Genomic DNA, 20,573 nt, shown 5'->3' with positions numbered 1-20,573 from the left:
GGCATTGGATTGGGAAAAGTGGACATGGTGGACGATGGGTATGGGGAAAAGCAGGAAGAGATGAGAGGTGGAGGCGTCTTTGGGACATGGAGCTGCCCTGGATGGTGCTTCAGAGGTAATCACCGGACATTGTAAATCCTCACAGGGCCCACTGGATGGAATGGAGGAGAGTATGGGCCATGATGTGAACCATTGTCTATGAGGTGCAGAGGTGCCCAAAGATGTACTTACCAAATCCAATGGATGTGTCATGATGATGGGAACGAGTGTTCTTGGGGGGGGAGAGGGGGGGTGGGGGGGTGGGGTTGAATGGGACCTCACATATATATTTTTAATGTAATATTATTACAAAGGCAATAAAAAAAAAAAACTTTCTCAGACACAACTAAGAGTCAGTCAAGGTACTCTTCAAGCTTCCTACAGTAATAAACTAGGCTTTGCTTAAAAAAAAAAAAAAAAAAAAAAAAAGATGATGCAACAAAAAGAGACACAGCTTCCTGTGCCGCTGACAATAACAGAAGTGGACAAAAAGAACACGCAGCAAAATAGACACAGAGAACAGTCAACTGGGGGGTGTGGGGGGGGCAGGGAAGGGGAGAGAAATAAATAAAAATAAATCTAAAACAAACAAACAACAACAAAAAGCATCACCAAAGATTGCAGTAGGAAAAAACACAGGTAACTCAAAGAACAATGAGAACAAGTACAATGACGGCTTCTAGGAGATGAAGTTAGAAAAGTCTCTGGAATCACTGTACAAACCATAGACCTTTAAGCACAGAAGGATAAAACTGATTTTGTAAGCATTTGGGAGATAGTGAATAATTTTGAGCAAGGGAGAAGCATGACTCAATGGTTGCTTAATAAGAATCATCTTGCAGTGGTAGCTAACATTTAATGGTAAGTAAGATTTGCCAAGCTCTGGGAGAAGCAGTTCATGTCTTACTAATCCTCACAACAACCCCATAACATGTTACTATCTTACCTATTTACAGATGAAGAAATTAAGGTACAGAGACTTTCTCAAACCCAAATACTTTCAAACAGTTAACTTAAATGTATGACCTGATCAAGTTAAAGACATTAGGGAACTATAGTGAACTGGAAAACATATACCTCTGTCATATTCAACTTAAAAACAAAACAAACAGAAAACCTCTTTTCTGGCTAAACCATAAGCATCAAACTATTCAAGGTTAAAGATTAAGTAAATGGTGGGAGTAGGCTTAGAACTTTTCAAAGCATTCCACTAACCCTTACTATCTTTCTGGTGAAGCAGAAGAATTGAAGCAGGAGACCAACTGGAAGACAATGCAATAATCGCTGGATAAGCTCTTGCCTTCGCCCTGTCCCGGTGCCTGCTCATGCCTTAGTTTGGCTTCTTCGCCCCTGCCTGGATCAATATATAACATTTCTTGGCAACATCCAATATGGGGCTCTCTTTTTATTATAAAACTTGTTGAAAATTTGCAAAAACATGCCTAGTCCTGTGACCTGGAGGAAATTTTCAGAAAGGTCAGATTTTCATTTGAGATGCCAGACAATAGAGCACAGATGCCCACCGCTGAAAGGGTGACTTTGACAAGATGTTTCTATCTCTTCCCAGGATGTTAAAATAAGAAACCAGGAATCTTGTCATTCTCTTCCCACTTTGGGAATCACGCCTGCAGGACGCAGACATTACTTTAAACATTCCAATAAGTGTGAAATAAAAATGAAAAGTTGTCCCTTCAAAAAAAAAATCTTTGCGTGAAATGTTTGGCATCTATAACATACATGTGGTAGTGGGAAAGACAATAAAGGGATAAATATAGAAAACGTATCAAAATAAGAATCATTAAGACTAAGTGAATGTTTATAAAGGAGTTGAAGATAAAAATTACAAGATTTTGAATCTATATAATGTGGAGAATGGTAAAGGTACTGAGAAAAGTAAAGAAATCATGGCAGAAAGAGTTTTTGATTGGATTTACTCAATATAACAAAGCAAATCATCAGCTGAATTTAAAACTTACAATTTTAATCTTACATATTTATACAACTTTGCCATCTTTTGTGTCCGGTTGTCAATTTTTAAAAAGCAAACTTAGGTATATTAATTCTACTTTACCTTTGAATTACTGAAAGAATTGAAGAAAAGAAACAACTATGAATACAAAAAAAAGATTATATCTAAATCTGAAGATTCAGAATAGCACAAAACAAAAATGTAACAGTTTAATGAATATAGAATATAATCATAAAATACAATAAAATCTCTGACTTCAAATTCATGTTTGGTTCAATAAGTATGACATGCTACAGTTACATTTTGCTAAAAGATATTTTATTTATACATATGTTTCAAAAATATACCACTAATAATAATTGCTAAATGTTCTAAATATATTTTAATATTTAACCAATAATATTACTAAAGTTCACTTATCTAATAATAAATGACAATGCAATGATTATTCATTAAACTTTCTTCTGGAACCCATAGCTAGAGTAAAAGGCTAAGTCTAATCAGGATTTCTATATTAACCCTAAATACCAGGTTACACTAACTATAAGGCTGAAATAAATCCTGCTGTAAGAATTCTAGTACGGGGTCTTATGTCATCTAATTTTAAGGCTCCAAAGTCGAGGCTATTTTCCTCAGGAACTGACGACAGCCCCAAGGAGTCAGAATGGGAGCTCGCAGCCCACCATATCCAGCTACTCCTCAAATTTAGGACTAGGCAGCCTCTAACTGCTAGCCTGAACAGGTAGGTCTCAAACTCTTTTTACCACTCCTCTCCTTTTCTTTCTTCCTTTTCCTTTTCTTTTCCTCATTTACTTACATTAAACAATACAATGAACACTTTGAATTCACCACTGCAACAGAGAACTAGAACCTCGACAATAAATTCTATATTTTACCTATGTGCTCCTCTCCTATCCGTCTGCTTCCCCTCTCCAAAGTTACAAGTACTCATTAAAAACAGTACTGAGTATTTTTCAAAGGGGTGTAATTTGTTATTCATATTATAAAGCAATATATTCACAGAATTGGCATCAATCCCAAGAAAATAACCTAAAATATGGGAAAAAAACAATATGCAAGAGGATGTTCATTATACTTATTGATAATAGAGAAAAGGTGGAGACAACATAAATGTTCAATAAAAAGGAAATGATTAGATAAATAAGGTTATATCTAAACTAAAGTCTGTAAAGTCTGTCTCTTGCTTTTCTTTTTTTTTTAATTCATTTTTTTAAAAAATATTACATTCAAAAAATATGAAGTCCCATTCAACCCCGCCGCCCCCACCCCCCACTCCCCCCACAGCAACATTCTCTCCCATCATCATGACACATCCATTGCATTTGGTAAGTACATCTCTGGGCATCGCTGCACCTCATGGTCAATGGTCCACATCATAGCCCATACCCTCCCATGTTCCATCCTGTGGGCCCTGGGGGGATCTACAATGTCCCGTAATTGTCCGTGAAGCACCACCCAGGACAACTCCAAGTCCCGAAAACGCCTCCACATCTCATCTCTTCCTCCCATTCCCCGCACCCAGCAGCCACCATGGCCACTTTTCCCACACCAATGCCACATTTTCTCTATGGACATTGGTGTCTCTTGCTTTTCGAGGCCAAGGTAAGTTTTCTTTTTAATTTGAAAATTATCATATTTTGAATGTTTCTCAAATTCACAGGACTAATTTAGAATGTTAAATTTAAAAATGAGGGGTGACAGCTATGCCCAATTTAAGCAAATTATATACTTTGAGGTTTGGACTGTCAGAACTGTTTTATAATGTGCTTCAAAGTCATACAAAAAGCTAAATAAAATTGTATAAAACTATGAAGTAAAATTATATATAACTGTATTAACGAAAACCAATATTTTTCTGGGCTAGGAAACATTTTCCTTTAAGCAAGAGTTTATCAATACTCAAATTATGAATGGAAACATTTGTGAAAAGCAAAATGTCAATTAAGAATGAATGTATACTATATCAATGATACAGAATCATATTAAGTAGCTTTATCCTATAGTACATTTATTTGGGAGTCAAAATATGAAAAACCTGATAACAAGCAAAATTTGAAGAAATCATGCTTCTATGTAATAAAATGAGCAAGATTAATTAAAAATATATAAGTAATTTAAAAAGCAGTATGGAATGCTGTGAGGACAGTAAAATTAAAACATTTAACAATTTTTATTCCTACATGGTAAATTAGTGATTCTTGAAGCTTGTCTATCATTCATCCTAGTGTTCCCAAACTTTAATCTGTGGACACTTCAGGTGGGGATGCAAGGAACTAATTCAAAAGATTCTTGAGTCAATACACACATTTTATTTTCTGTATGAATAAATTCTAAAAATACAGTTACTATCATTTGGTAGTCTGAAATTACTTTTGATGTTAAAACACAATTCTCATATTCCAATAAATTGGAATTATGAGCTCTTAAAAAGTAAATAATTTTAAGAAATATGTACTACTTTGGTGATGTTATTCCAACTCTACCTCACGGTTTCTCTTGGATTATTTGAATAAGTTACATACATTTTTAAAGCACATATAAGATTCAGAGTAAAGTCAGTCCTTAGAAAAAATAACATGGATCTAATATATTTTTTAAAGGTAAAATTATTTAATGTCTACATGAATCTAAGCATGATATCTAAAATCAAAGTTATAGCATTATTATACCACTGAGAAGTAAAACAGACAGATGTAGCAAGAAAAAGCCATGGTCAGTAATTGTTTTGAAACACAGTAGCTTACATAGATAACCTCTGGGAAATGAGACAAGAATGAATTAGAACCTGTGCCACACTGATTATAATAACAATTAAAAAAAAATTTCAAAGCAAATCATTCAATCTTTCCTCCCTCAATCTCTTACCTATAAAGAGTAGAGACATTTTGTCTTCATGAAATAATTACTAATGAAAAGTAAAAATTAAGATTTAAGAATGATCTTTTAGTATTACACTGCAGCAATAAATATTTCAGGTTAAAAAAATGGCCACACATATAATCTAGATCTCATAAATTTGTGAAAATATATGAAAATAGGAGTTTTTCTTTTTAACCCATTTATAAGTATAATACCAGCTTAGGATTTATTATTTTTTCAATTTACAAAAGTTAATTTTCAATACAAATGAGCAAAAACAAAAACAATCCACAACACTCACCAGCAGCTTCAAGAACCAGCTGTAATCTGGCTTTGGCCTGTTCAGCTGGTGGCTAAAAACAACCAAAAAAGACATTTACAGGTGAGTGTTAATAGATGAATTAATTAATGCACTGCAAATTAATGTTACATAAATGGCAAAGAATTTAGAGAACTTACACATAATCAATATTAATACCAATCCATATCTTAACAAAATTCCATCACAACAGCTCTACCAATCTACTCTCTCCCCTTAGCAGTAAAACTACACTTTGATTTATATGATGTAGGAATTAAATTCTTTCATTTTTTTACTGGAAATGGTTTTGTCACCCAACATTGAGCCAATAAACAATAACATAAATAATTGCTATTTAATATAATAAAATGAAGCACAACTCACAAATTTGACAACATATTCTCAAGTTGTGTTGTTGTTATTATTTTGCACATGGAAATATGACAAGTAACCTCCTAGAATTTTAAAAGCAACTTGAAGTCCAATCCCTCAGGTAAATCACGTTCTAAAACCAAACTATATTTTACTTTCCTAACTGTATTTAAAAGGTGCAGTTGTGGTGAAAAGGATAAAAAATGAGTTACATGTCTTCAGTTTCTACTAATTGCCCTAAAATTGTTCCCTCTATACAGTTGATAATACCTGAAACTAAACTTCTTTCCCCTCAGTCATTTATTCTAAGAGTTTAGAGTTTCAGAAAATATATTATATCAAAGTCATAATCTTTAGTAATAAAAATATCTGTTAAAAACTCATTAATACTTACAACTTTACATATCAATCCATTTATAAAGATAACAGCATATGACTAAATAACCCTACTACTATATATGGAAATAATCATTTCAAATTAACATTTTTTAACATTTTGCTAATTGTGTGTGGGGAGGAAGGTTTAATCAAAAGAATAACTGGATATAGAAAGAAGATATGCTAGTAAAGTTTAAGTTGAATGGTGTTTCTGAATAAACTGTAAGAAACAGGATGGTAGAGTGATGATGAGAAGGGCAGGGATACAGGGAATACTTTTTAAACCCAGATCAGGGGTCAACGAACAAAAGCCCTAGGCATGCTCCCTCATTTTGTAAAAAAGTTTTATTAGAACACAGCCACACCCTTCATTTACATATCACTATGGTTGCTGTCACGCTGTAAATGCAGAATTGATTATTTGTGACAGGTACCAAATGGCCAACAAAGCCTAAAATATTTACTTTTAACCTTTAAGAAAAAGCTTGCCAACCCCTGCTAGAGGAAGATGGAGACACGTAGAAGAAATTTAAGAAGGGTGATGTGATCAGATCTGCATTTTGAAAGACCATTCTAGCAAGATCTTTGAGGAGGAATTGAAAGGAATGTGTTTGGAGGCAAGAAGTCCAGGTGGAGAGCAATTACAGAATTCTACGTGAGAAATGATGAGGGCCTAAGCTGGAGCAGTAGCAGAAAGGTTGGACAGGATGAGCCAGATTTGAGAAATATTGAACTGGCAAAATGAAAGGTCTGATTACCTATTAGAAAAGGAGAAACTAAGAAAGAGTATTCTATGTTATATGTCTGCAAGAAAAATATAAGCATTTCTGTAAAGGTATAAAGTATTGAAAATAAGTGATATCAAATTAAAATATAGTAAAATATCAATAGAAGACTATAATATCTACTGAATATAATCTCTCAGTTATATAAAAAAATGCCAATAGGGGTCAAGCCATTAATATAAAATTTATGATGATAAATATGGCAACTGACATTTGATGCCAGTATCATGGAGCCACAGAAAGTATGGGGAGCCTGTGCAGGACACGCTCAGATATAGGAAGCAGCTGATACTCAGTTCCAGCTGCCCATGGAGAAATGTAAGCCCAGGGTTACAAAATTTGCTGATTTTTCACAAGAATTTAAGTCACCATGAGGACCAATGCTGCAGAACAAAACAAGCACATCCATGGCCAGGTTCAGCCCCAAGGCAGTTTGTGACTTCTGCCTTATACATACCAGTTTAAGTATACAGTAGATTTATGATACTTTGCACAATATAACACAATGCAAGGAAGGAAATGATATTCTGACTAGCAGGTCCCAAGCAAGCTAAGAATTATGAAACATCTGTATCAGTGTGTCCTAGTAAGCAATGTCCTTTGACAGAAAAATCTTAGGCACTTTATAATTTAATTAAGATATTTCATGGGACAGAGTTTTATGTATTTCACAGGAAGGATTTCTGGACAATTAAATATTTAAGATACAATAAAAACATACAGAATAATGTACACCCAGCATTAAATAAAATATTAACAATATAGTTAAAGCCCCACATCACCCTATAAAAACGCCCTCTATAGTATCCCTCTCCCTCCATTTGTAATGACTATGTTGAAAATTTGGTGTTCACCATTTCCAAGGAAATATTCTTGATGGTGGAAGTTTATGATGAAAACATCTGTAAAGTTATTTTTTCATTAATTCCTCCAATAATCTATAATACAGGATTCCTATTTTAAAGATAAAGAAAACCAGGGTAGGTGAACAGATGTGGATCAAGCAGTGGTGGGCACCCACCTCTCACACAGGAGGTCCCAGGTTCCGTTCCTGGTGCCTCCTAAAGACGAGCAAACACAACGAGCAGACAACAAGCAGACACAAGGAACAGAGATGATGAGCAGACGAGTGAGCATACAATGGTCAGACAAGGGAGCCATCTCGGGGGCGGGGGGACCAGGATATAAGAGCAATTGAATAACTTGCTTCTGTTAGTAAATGACTGGCTAAAATTAAGACCCTCTGATTCCAAATCTCTGGATCAATCAGCTAAATCACTAGGATATACATGAAGCCAAAGCAATTAGTTTATAGATATAAAGGCATAGGAATAACTTTTTTTTGATTCTATTCAAAAGAGAAATCTGTCCCAGTTTGTGAAATAGGATTCCATTCTAAAAACAACTGCCTATGCAGATGTAACATGCTGATTTTTTTGATCAATAACTCTAACTATGGTAATAAATATATTGTTTGATTGATAAGACTTTTAAAATTTTATAAATATTTTTACTTTGCTGAGACTCATCTCTCAAGCATTTTTTTTTGGATGGCATATACAAATGAGAAAATCCTCTTTTTGCTTATCTGCAAATATCTTCCTTTTACTGTGGTTAGTAAATAATTTGTATAGCTATAGGATTCTTGGCTACATTCCTTTTCTCTTAGTCACCTGCCCTTCAAATCCTTTCCCAGTGTTCCTCTATATCACTTTCAGGCTTAAGTTTGTCCCAGAAGAGGGAAAACAGCATAACAGATCTGTTTTTAAAGGAACATGTCTTTGGCTAGAACCTTCCAGGTCCCACCTGTCTATTTGTAGTAAGAATTGCTTCGCATAGTAAAAGTAGCTCAGCTGGAACTGGATGTAGAAGAGGCACTCTGATTTATGTTGGCATCACCCTGACTGCTATCTGTAATTACTTTTGAAGAAAAGATTAAAGAAAAGGAAGAAACAAAAAAATTACATTAGTACATTTTTAGTTAGGGCTCATGATTACTAGCTGGTTTTTTTGTTTGTTGTTTTTTATTTATTTCTCTCCCCTTCCAGCATCCCCGCCCCCCCAACCCGGTTGTCAGCTCTCTGTATCCATTTGCTGTGTGTTCCTCTGTGTCTGCTTTGAATTCTTATCAGGGGCACTGGGAATCTGTGTCTCTTTTTGTTGCATGATCTTGCTGTGTCAGCTCAACATGTGTGCAGCGCCATTCCTGGGCAGCTCTCCTTACAGGGTGCACTCCTTCCGCGTGGGGCTCCCCTATGTGGGGGATACCCCTGTGTGGCAGGGCATTCCTTGCGCACACCAGTACTGCACGCGGGCCAGCTCATCACACGGGTCTGGAGGCTCTGGGTTTGAACCTTAGACCTCCCATGTGGTAGGCAGACACTCCAACCATTGGGCCAAATCCGCTTCCCCATACTAGGTGGTTTTAAATGAAAACATCCTTGGGGCTTGAGCATCATAGCAGAGCTTCTAATGCTTTTGCTATTTTAGCACATATCAGACTCCAGGAATCAATATGAATTCCATCTAAATTGGTAAATGGTACTAATGCTATTAAGAACCAGAAATTAAACTTTATTGAATAAATAAGAGAATGATATCAAGTATAAATGTATGGAATACAGCAATTTGTCAAATTACTTTTTTTTTTTTTTGAGGTATTAGGAACCGGTGATTGAACCTGGGACCTTGTATGTGGGAAGCCGGCACTCATCCACTGAGCCACATCAACTTCCCTGAATTGGTTTTTTTTTTTTAATCGTTTGTTTTGCTTGTTGCTTAGAGGTTTTTGTTTTTTTAGGAGGCACTGGGGACTGAAACTAGGCCTCTCATGTGGGAGGTGGGAGCTCAAGTGCTTAAGCCCCATTCACTCCCAATACACTTCTTAAATGAGGACACATATAAGAGTACAATGTTACAATTATGTGTGAAGCAAACATAGAGAAAAGTTGTATTCCATTACAAAATAATATTTCTTACATCAAAACTAGTAGCATATAATTAGATAAAATATACAGAACATTAGATATAATTATATGGAATATAAATGTGGTTGCTTTAATAAATAAATGTTAATGTTAAGACCTTAATAGGTCAGAATGAACTTTTACTTTAAAGTTGATTTTTGTGTTATGGTATGATATCCAAAAATAAATAAATTAGTACATAATTTTAACTCATTTGAATAAAACTGTACGTCTGCAAGAAATGATCTTATAGGGCTTAAAATTACTCAAAGTACTATTAATTCTTTGGGAGCAGGAGGTATTAGAACAGTGCTAATCTTTCTCCAGAATTGGGCTGCTTCCTTCCCTCCCCTTCACAGCCAAGTACATTTATTACTCAACTCCATTTGTAAGCCCTTGATTTAGAGTAAAAGCATCTGCTTCCATAAGAAGAAATAAAAGTTCCTTAGGTAAAACCAAAAGATAGATCAGTCTTATCATGTTATTTATGGAGGTGATCATCCTCAAGGTCTAGAATTTTTCCTTTGGCTCTGGATTTACTCTTATTTAGTCCCATCCTGAGTTCCTTATAAATAAATTGCATCACTAGATTGTCAAAAATACCTCGAAAACTAATACTCAAAACTAGCACAATCCTTTGAGCCATGACTATATTTTAAAAGAGGACAAACTGAAGTCATTTGCTTGCCCTTACTCACTTCCATTTATATGCAGCTGATAAGCCCTGGCCACCATTAGAGAAATTTTGGAAGGTGATGAAGCTAAAACCATTCCAGCTGCCAACAATAGTTTTGAAGTTGTTCAGGAGAGGAAAGGAAAATGTATGAAAGAGGCTGAGCTAAGAGAGAATTCAAACTTGGAAACAAAATTAGACTAGCAATATTTCACATATCAAAATTAGGATTAGATTATATGTTTTATAAATATTATCCTCAATTCCATATTATTACTTGCTCTCTTTATATGAAGAATGTACAGTAATTCTTTTCCTACCTTAAGAACTGGGTTACTGAAACCTGTTGAAAAGAATGGACAGTTGAAATATTTCAGATCTTGTACACAAGTGGTGTCATAGTACTATTTCTTTTCTATCTCACATAGTCTTCTCATTACATTCAATCATTCAAAATTCTCAGTTTCAATGAGGTATAATTGAAAAATAATAAATTGAGCATATTTAAAGTGTACAATTTGGTATGTTTTGACATATGCATACACACTTGGGGCCATCACTGCTATGAATACCCCAAAAACTTTGCTTTGTGATCCTTCCAATATCTCTGCATTCCTCCAACCCTCTTCCCAGTCCCCAATCATTGAGCTGCTTTCTGTTGCTATACATTATTTTGCATTTTTTAGAATTCTATATAAATGGAATCATACAATATATATTCTTTTTATCAGTTTTTCCACTCAACATAATTATTTTGAAATACATCTATGTTGTGCATATCAGTATTCCATACCTTTTTATTGTGGGGTAGTATTCCATTGTAAGGCCATAATTTGTTTACACAATATTCTGTTGATGAGCATTGGAGTTGTTTTCATTTTGGGCTATTACAAAAAAAAGTGTTGTACAAGAACCTTCATGTATAGTCTTAGTATAAATATGTGCTCTCATTTCTCTTGGGTAAATCTATCATTGGAATGGGTTGATTACATAGCAAATAGATATTTAATTTTTAAAGAAAATACCAAACTGTCTCCAAATTGGTTTTACATTTCCACTAGCAGTGATGAAAAAGTTCCAGTTGCTCTACATCCAAGTCAAAACTAGGTACATTGTATATTGGTACAGTTGGATTTTTTAATTTCAAAATTCTAATAGCCACGTAGTAGAACCTTATTGTGGTTTTAATATATATTCCCCTAATGACTAATGATGTTGAACATCTTTTCATTTGCTTATTTATTATCTTTATATTTTCTCTGGTTAAATGGATGCTCAAATCTTTTGCCAATTTTTATTGGATTGTTTCTAATAGAGTTTTTTTTTAAGTAATTTTGACATATAGTTCACAAACCTTATAATTCACACATTTTAAGTATACAATTCAATGTTTTTAGTATATTTTGCTCATTGCTTGTTTTCTTTAGGAGGTACTGGGAACTGAACCTGGGACCTCCCATTTGGGAGGAAGGAGCTCAACTGCTTGAGCCACGTCCACTCCCTCTCGTTGAGTTTTTTTGTTTTGGTTTTTTACTTTCAGAATCCAAATTTTATTTAAATTCTCTCTCTCCATTGTAGATACAGGTACATCAATAATCAGATGGCAAGATATTGTATCATGACTGACATTTTTCTTAAAAGCACATAGCTCTCTCATTGAGTTTTGAGAGTTCTTCACTGTAATAAAAGTAATTTATAATATAAAAGGTTTGCAATGATATTTTATTTATATTTTATTTATTTTCTAGATAAAGTCCCCTCATTGTGTTTCTTTTTTCATTGTTTTAAGAATATCTTTCAAAGAGCAGGACTTAATTTGATAGTCTAATTTATCAATTTCTTCTTTTGTGCATTGAATCTAAGAAATCTCTACTTAACCCCAATTCACGAAGTTTCTCCTGTGCTTTTATCTAGACACTTATAGTTTTATGTTCTACATTTAGTTCTCTGAAACATTTTCAGTTAATATTTTTATATATTGAGAGGTATATAGAGAATATGTTTAATATATGGTTATCCAATTGTTATAGAACCATTTGCAGAAAAGACCATCATTTCTCTACTATATTGCCTTTGCAATGTTGTTGAAAATCAATTTACCATATATATATATGGGTCCCTATCTAGACTTTCCTTTCTGTTCCAGTGATCTATGTGTCAGTCTCAATGCAACAGTATACGATCTTGGTAACTATAGCATTATATTAAGTTTTGAAGTAGGGTAGAATAACCTCTCCAATTTTGTTCTTCTTTATCAAAGTTGTTTTGGCTCTTCTAGCTCCTCTGCATTCCCAATTTTAGAATAAGCTTGTAATTTCTACCAAAAAAAAAAGTCTGCTAGGATTTTGAATGGGATTGCATTGAATGTACACATTAATTTGAGGAAAACTGGCATTTTAACAATATTAAGTTTTAGCATGCTATTTTTTATCTATTAGTGTCTTTATATTTGAGGTGTCTTTCTAATAGCACCTTATTGGATATTGCTTTTTTATGCAATCTGAAAAACTCTGCCTTTTAACTGAGGTATTTACAAAAATTTACATTTAATGTGATTACTGATAAATATTGGGTTTGCTATTCATTTTTTATTTGCTCCATCTGTTATTTGCATGATTATGATTCTATTTATAGTCTTTGTTGGCTTATTAGCAGTAAGTTTGTTATTTTATTTGTTGCTTTAAGTTCACATCTTTAACTTAGCTCCATCTATCATTCTTATACCACTTCACATATACTATAAAAACCTTATAATAGTATGCTTCCATTTCTTCCCTTTTTGGCTCTGTATTATTGTTGTCTTTGCTATCATTACTATTATAAACTCCATGATACTTCTTATTGCTTTTGCTTTAAACATTCAATTATCTTTTAAAGATATTTTCCCAAGGTATAGAATTCTAGCTTTACAAATATTTTATTTCAGTATTTTAAAGATGTTGTTTCACAGTCTTGTAGCTTGTATTGTTTCCAATGAGAAATCTGTCATACTTATATTTGTTCCTCTACATGTAATGAGTATTTTGTTTCTGCCATGCACTTATAGGATTTTTCCCTCATAACTGGTTTTAAATAATTTGCTTATGATATGTCTTCACAGTTTTCTTCAAGTTTCTTGAGCTTGGGGTTATTTGAGTGTCTTGGATCTGCTGGTATATAGTTTTGGAAATGAAATTTCATCAAGTATTTTTTGCTGTCACCTCCTTTTGTCTCCAATTACATGCATAATTTGGCAACCTGTAGCAGTTTGATATTATTGATAAATCCCAAAAAGAGATATTGGATTATTTTGTAAACTGTCCCTCCAGGCATATTAGAGTATATTGGATTCAGAGGTTTTGCTTTTACTTGATTAAATAATGATTAAGACTTTGATTGGACAACATCAGTACGACATAGAGTCCCAGCCCAACAAGGGGGGGTGTGGACTCACAGAGAAACTGCACCACAGAGAAGGGAAGTGGGAGTCTGGAGCTGGAGTCCTGGGAAGTAAACATACAGAGGAACTTGGTTGTGGGGAAAGAGAAGAAAGCCCTGGAAAGAGAGGAACTCTGAGCCTGAAGAGAAGCAAGCCCTGGGAAGAGAGGAGCCCAGGAAGCCTGAACCCTGCAGTCATCTTGCTCCAACATGTGGCAAAAGACTTTGGTGAGGGAAGTAATTTATGCTTTATGGCCTGGTAACTATAAGCTTGTGCCCCATACAAATACCCTTTATAAAAACTAACCAATTTCTGGTAATTTGTATCAGCATCCCTTTGGCTGACTAATACACTGCCTAATGTTATCCCACAGCTCACTGCTATTCTTTTTTTCCAAGTCTTTTTTACCACTATGTTTCATTTTGGATTTTTTTTTTTTTTTTACTAGTTCACTAATCCATTTTTCCATATCATCTCCCCTCCTCTTTTTTGTTCTAGTTCATGAATCCATTTTCCTGTGTCGTCTCCCTTTAAACTCATCCAATGCATTTTTCATCTCAGACATGTAATTTTCATGTCTAGAATTTTGATTTGGGTCTTTTTTTATATTTTCCATGTCTACCTTTACATCTTGTAGTAGCTTTTTGACTATATGAAATACAGTTAAAATAACTCAATGTTCTTGCCTTCTACTTGTACTGTGTCAGTTCTAGATCAATTTCGACAGGTTGATTTTTCTCTTTATTATATGTCGTATTTTCTTGCTTTGTTTCATACCTGATAATTTTTGAAAGGATGTTAAACATTGTAAATTCTATTTTGCTGGCTGTTAGATACTTCTGTATCCCTGTAGATAGTACTGGGCCTTGTTCTGGAGCACAGTTAAGTCACTTGGAAGCAGTTTGATTCAAGTTTCTGCTTTGTTAAGTAGGACCAGAAAAGCTTAAAGTCTGAATTTAATTTTTCCCATTATTGACACATGATACTTCTTAATACTCTACCAGAAGCATCATGAATTGTTTAGGTTTTCCTCAATAATTTTTGGGAATAGGACCTATTCTCAACTCTGTGAGTGTCAGACACTGTTTCTTCTAATCATTTTATGTATTGCTTTCCTAAGCCTCAGCTAGTTTCATCCCCTGTTTGCACTAATCAGAAGTCTGCTGAACACTCAAGGGGACACTGCAGATCTCTAGGGATCTCTCTTTTTAGAGTTACCTCCTCTCTGGGAACCTGTCAGTGAACTCTAGAAAGTCTGGCCTCATGGTTGCCCTTGCAACTTGAGGAGACCTCTGGGCTCTGCCTGAGTTCCTTCCTGCAGCATGACCTGGAAACTTTTCCAGGTAGTAACTAGACACAACTGCAGGGCTCACCTCATTTTTTCCATTTCTCAGGAATCATTGTCCTTCGTGTCTGATGACCCCTGTTTTGAGAACTATTGTTTTAAATATTTTGCCCTGTTTTTTAGTTGTTTCAGTTAGAAGGTGAAATCTGATTCCTGTCACTCCATCTTGACCAGAAGTGGAAATCTGTTATTTCTTTTAATACTGACAACAACTTGGTGAAATGAAGTAACTTGCTGAAAGTCCCAGAGCCATTTTTATTCATGTTAAAATGCATTAACTGTACAGATAAACTTAAAGGTTCACTTTACCTGTAAAACTCTTCTACTTTCTTTCTGGGCTATTGTATGACCTTTTAAAGTGTAGCTCAAGTGACATCATCTCCAGAAAAACCCCATCAGTCTCAACTTATTTTCTCCCTAACTCCTTTCATGATGGTTACGATTCCCTGCTCTGTGTTCCTGTAATACCCTGGGCATATATGTACTGGTACATTTATCATCTTTAGTATAATTACTCATTTTTTGTCTTTATTTTACGCTAGGCTGTGAGCTTCTTGAAGGTAACAACTTTCATCTCTATATCATCGATATAATCTCTATCATTATACAGTTGGTATACAGTAATATATATATATTAAACAAGTGTTATTGCAAATCTTAAAATCCACTTAAGTATCAACTATAAATTAATTTTGAATCATTAATTGCACTAAATTCTCTTTCCTTGGAAGTACTTAATTCACATAGTTTGGGGGAATGATATTGGTGTTGGGCAAATTATAATAAGTATCACTAACAAACCATGTAATATGCATATAATTTTAAAGTTTCTTTAATATATTTGATAATAGAATGGTGACTTTTTTTTTTTAGGAGGTACCAGGGATTGAACCCAGGACCTCATACATGTGAAGCAGGTATACTGTGCTACATCCGCTCCCCAATGAGAGTTGGCTTTTAGTTTGTTTTTAGGAGGTACTGGGGACCGAACCTGGGACCTTGAACATGGGAAGCAGGCACTCAAGCACTTGAGCTATATCCACTCTCTAGAATGGTAAATCTTTTTTTTTTAATTGACTGCTTTTCTTTATTCAATTAAAATTATACTGTGTAAGAGAGTGGGAGGGAGCACGAGAGCGGGAGGGAGTATGAGAACAGGAGACATAGGCAGGCAGGTAGTGCCCGCCTTCTCCAGCCTGGATTCGTGCCTGTCCTCTGGGGCAGCGAGGGGACTCTACTGTTGACTGTGAGACAGGCCACTAGGAGCAGGGACCCCACCCTGCAGTCCCCTCGCCATCCCAGGAGCACGAGTGTGAGCTGGACGCAGGGCTCACCAAGTTCCTGCCAGCTGAATAAAAAGCGTCTGTACAGCTCTCCACCAAAGACCCACTTGGACCCCAGGGCCAGCAGAGTAGTGATAGAATCCTGCAGGAGCGGGCTGTTTCAGGAACCTACAAAGCAGGAGATGTCTGGCCATTGATCTGGAGAGACTGCACCAAAATTAGTGCTTGCTCAAGGTAAAACCGCGGGTTTCTAACACTAAACTCGGGAAGCCTTGGGGAGGTAAATCCCTTCCCGGCAGGGCTAAGGGCTGCAGCGCTCCCTGAGAACTGCCAGTCGCAGGGCAGCATTCCCAAGCCCCGTGTTCCCCAAATGTGTGAACCCCAAACCCGTGTTCCCAGAATCCCCACAACCCACATTTCACAGACATACATACCCAGAGTTCACATTCTCCCAGGCTTCTGTTTCCTGTGCCCAGCACTCCCGGAAATCCGGCATTGCCCTAGCCCTCCACTCTCAGACTAACTCCGGGAATGGGAGGGTGTGGATGGAAGGGGCAGAGGGGCCCAAGGAGCGCAGGTTCAATTGTCTGGTCCACCCCTTGTTATCGAGTTTGGAGGAGCATATGAGCTGACTTGGGGAGAGCCTAGGAAGAGAGGAGGGGGGAATCTGCTGAAAGAGCCTGATTTACCTAAAAGCCCTGGGATAGGAAACTTGGTCTGGGAGAAGGTAGAGTCAGAAAATTATCTAGTTCCCCAGTAGCACACCTCAGGGAGAGGGACAGTAGGATGTGCTTTGTAGGCTTCCAAAAGCATATTTAGGGTTCCTGTCAATGGGTGGGTGCTCTCTCTCGAGAAATTAAGAGACATTACTTTCTGAGGTCTCACCAAGGACCCATTTGAAACTCCTATAGGAGCCCTCACACAGCCTTCCTATTGCCCTGGGAGAGAGGAAAGTGAGGAAGGGAGAAAAAGGGAAGGTCAGACTCCTAAGCTTTTATTCAATTGCAAAGAGGATTCCTTGCCTGAGGCCTTGTCTGGTCTTTTTTGTTGGTTTGTTTTCTTGTTTTTTCTTCCTACTTATCCCCCCATGGCCCTTTTTTTTCCCTTTTTTCCCATTCTTGCTTGCTTTTTTTCTTTCTTTTTCCCTTTTTTTCCCCTTCATTTTTCTTTTTTTTATATTAGGTGCTTCAGGCAACATTTCTTATTTGCTGTGCTTCCTCATACTCAATTTCCTCTTTTCTGTGTGTACTGATTTTGGCTACCAATGCCATCCCCTTTCCTTTACATCTTTCTATCCTCCATCATTTATTGTTTCTCTTACATTCCACCTCTCTTTGTTTAGACCCTAATATTTCTGACTTTTTATCTCTAATAGCTCTATTATGATCTCTATCTTTTATTCAATCTTTATATTATTGTCCTTTCTTTTCTTTTTCCCTCTCTCCTGATCACACTGGCCTTTTAATTCCTCCCATATTCAGTTTACTATCTCATTATAGGTACTTCACCTTTTTACTGTTATAACTCTATAGAGCTTACATGAGTTCAATATCCATTCTGCTAGATCTCATAGTTCTTCTGCTAACATTCATTATCAATACTACCATTATATTTTTCTTTTCTTACCCCTTTTGCTTTCTCTGGCTCTAATATTTTCCTTCAAGGGAACTTAGCCAACAACAAGAAAATAAAATAAGAAGAACAAAGTGACAAAGAGAAGACTTAACACACACACAAAAACAACTAATTAAACCCCAAGACGAAGAAGCTAATTAACTACATAAACCCAACAAGATAAAATGATGACCAGACAACAACAAAAAACTACAGACCATACCAATAATCAGGAAAACATGGCCCAATGCAATAAACAAACTAAAACCAGGAAGAGGAGTAGAACATTGAACAACTAATTAAAGCTCTCAAAACATGTATCATGGACTAATTTAATGAAGTGAAGGAAGAGATTAAGCATATTAAGAAAACACTTGGAGAGCATAAAGAAGAAATGGTAATCACGTGCAAAAAGATAACGGATATGATGGGGATCAACAGCACAATCCAAGAAATCAAAAATACACTCTCAGCAAATAGCAGCAGATTTGAAGAGGCAGAGGAAAGAATTAGTGATGTGGAAGATAGTACACCTGAAATCAAACAGATAGTAGAACTGATGAATAAAAAGATAGAAAAAAATCTAGCAGGGACTTAGGGACCTGAATGACAATGCAAAATGCACAAACATATGCATTATAGGCATCCCAGAAGGAGAAGAGAAAGGAAAGGGGACAGAAAGGGTGTTGGAGGAAATAATGGCTGAAAAACTTTCCAAACCTACTGAGGGAGATGGATGTACATGTCCAGACAGCACAATGCACCCAAACAGCATAAATACCAACAGGCCTACCCCAGACATATATTTGTCAAATTATCCAATTATGCTCAAGACAAAGAGAAAATACTAAAAGCATCAAGAGAAAAGAGAACCATCACATACAAGGGAGGCTCCATAAAAGTAAGTGTTGATTTCTCATCCAAAACCATGGAGGCAAGAAGGCAGTGGTATCACATAGTCAAGGTACTAAAGGAAAATAATTTCCAACCAAGAATACTCTATCTAGCAAAGCTAGCATTCAAAAATGATGGAGAGTTCAAAATATTCACAGATAAACAGAAACTAAGAGTGCATGCCAACAAGAAATCTGCCCTTCAAGAAATAATAAAGGGAGTTCTGCAGGAAGAAGGAAAAAAACAGGACAGACAGTGTTGGAGGAGAGTGTAAGAACAATTAAAACAACAAAAAGAGGGAAAAAAATCAAACAACATATGACAAATCCAAATCCAAAGACAATATGGCTAATATACATAATTCCTTGAAAGTAATAACACCGAATGTCAATGGATTAAACTCACCTGTCAAGAGACACAGATTGGAAGACTGGATATGGAAATATGACCCATCTATATGCTGTCCACAAGAAACACATCTTAGACCCAGTGCTTCAAGGAGATTGACAGTGAATGGCTGGAAAACAATCTTACAGGCAAACAATAACCAAAAAAGGGCAGGAGTAGCTATATTAATATCAGACAAAATAGACTTTAAATGCAAAACTCTTGAGAGAGACAAAGATGGACACTACGTCTTAGTGAAAGGGATAATCTTTCAAAAAGAAAGAACAATCATAAACATTTATGTCCCTAACAAGGGCGCCTCCAACTATATGAGGCAAACACTGGAGAAACTAAGGGAAGGAATAGATGCCTCTACAATTATAGTGGGGACTTCAACACACCACTGTTACCATTGAACAGAACATCTCAAAAGAGAATCAATAAAGAAATAAAGACTTTGAACAATATATTAGAGGATCTGGACCTAATAGACATATACAGAACATTATTTCCAAATACAGCAGGATACACATTCTTCTCAAGTGCACATGGTTCATTCTCCAAGAAAGACCACATTCTAGGCCACAAAGAAAGTCTCAATGAATTCAGAAAGATTGAAATCATACAAAATAATTTCTCTGACCACAGTGGAATGAAGCTGGAAAGCTGCAATGGCCAGAGGCCCAGATTTTGCAACAAGATATGGAACTTAAACAAAACACTCTTAGAAAAACAGTGGGTCAAGGAGGAAATCTCAACAGAAATCAATAACTATCTTGAATCTAATGAAACGATAACACAACATATTAAAACTTATGGGATGCAGCAAGAGCTGTACTGAGAGGGAAATTCATAGCCATAATTCATACTCAAAAAAGAAGAGCTAAAATTGAAGAACTGCACAGTTGGAGGAATTAGTAAAAAACAACAACAAAATAACCCCAAAGAAAGAAGAAAGAAAAAATAACAAAGATCAGAGCAGAACTAAATGAAATAGAAAATAGGAAAGCACTTGAAAAAATAAACAAAACAAAGAGCTGGTTGAGAAAATCAATAAAATTGACAAACTCATAGCTAGACTAACAAAGAAAAAAAGAGAGATGATGCAAATACACAAAATAAGAAATGAGAAAGGGGATATCACCACTGACCCCACTGAAATAAAGACTATCATAAAAGGATATTTTGAAAAAGTATATTCCAACAAAAATGACAATTTAGAGGAAATGGACAAATTCCTAGAAACACATAAGCAGCCTACATTGACGA

General features: G+C 35.7%; 1 protein-coding gene across 3 annotated transcripts in view; it reads right to left on the bottom strand.

Annotated features, from left to right (window-relative positions):
• RSRC1 (arginine and serine rich coiled-coil 1) overlaps nt 1-20,573 on the bottom strand; it is a 461,399-nt gene that overhangs the window by 181,485 nt on the left and 259,341 nt on the right. For all 3 annotated transcript variants that reach the window (XM_012523649.4, XM_058295198.2, XM_058295200.1), the window contains exon 6: nt 5,190-5,241. In XM_012523649.4, the coding sequence (XP_012379103.1) occupies nt 5,190-5,241 (52 nt within the window). The remainder of the gene's footprint in view (nt 1-5,189; nt 5,242-20,573) is intronic.

Source organism: Dasypus novemcinctus, chromosome 4, assembly GCF_030445035.2.
Source record: "Dasypus novemcinctus isolate mDasNov1 chromosome 4, mDasNov1.1.hap2, whole genome shotgun sequence".
NCBI classification, from domain to species: domain Eukaryota; kingdom Metazoa; phylum Chordata; class Mammalia; order Cingulata; family Dasypodidae; genus Dasypus; species Dasypus novemcinctus.
This window is presented reverse-complemented; position numbering and strand designations above follow the sequence as displayed.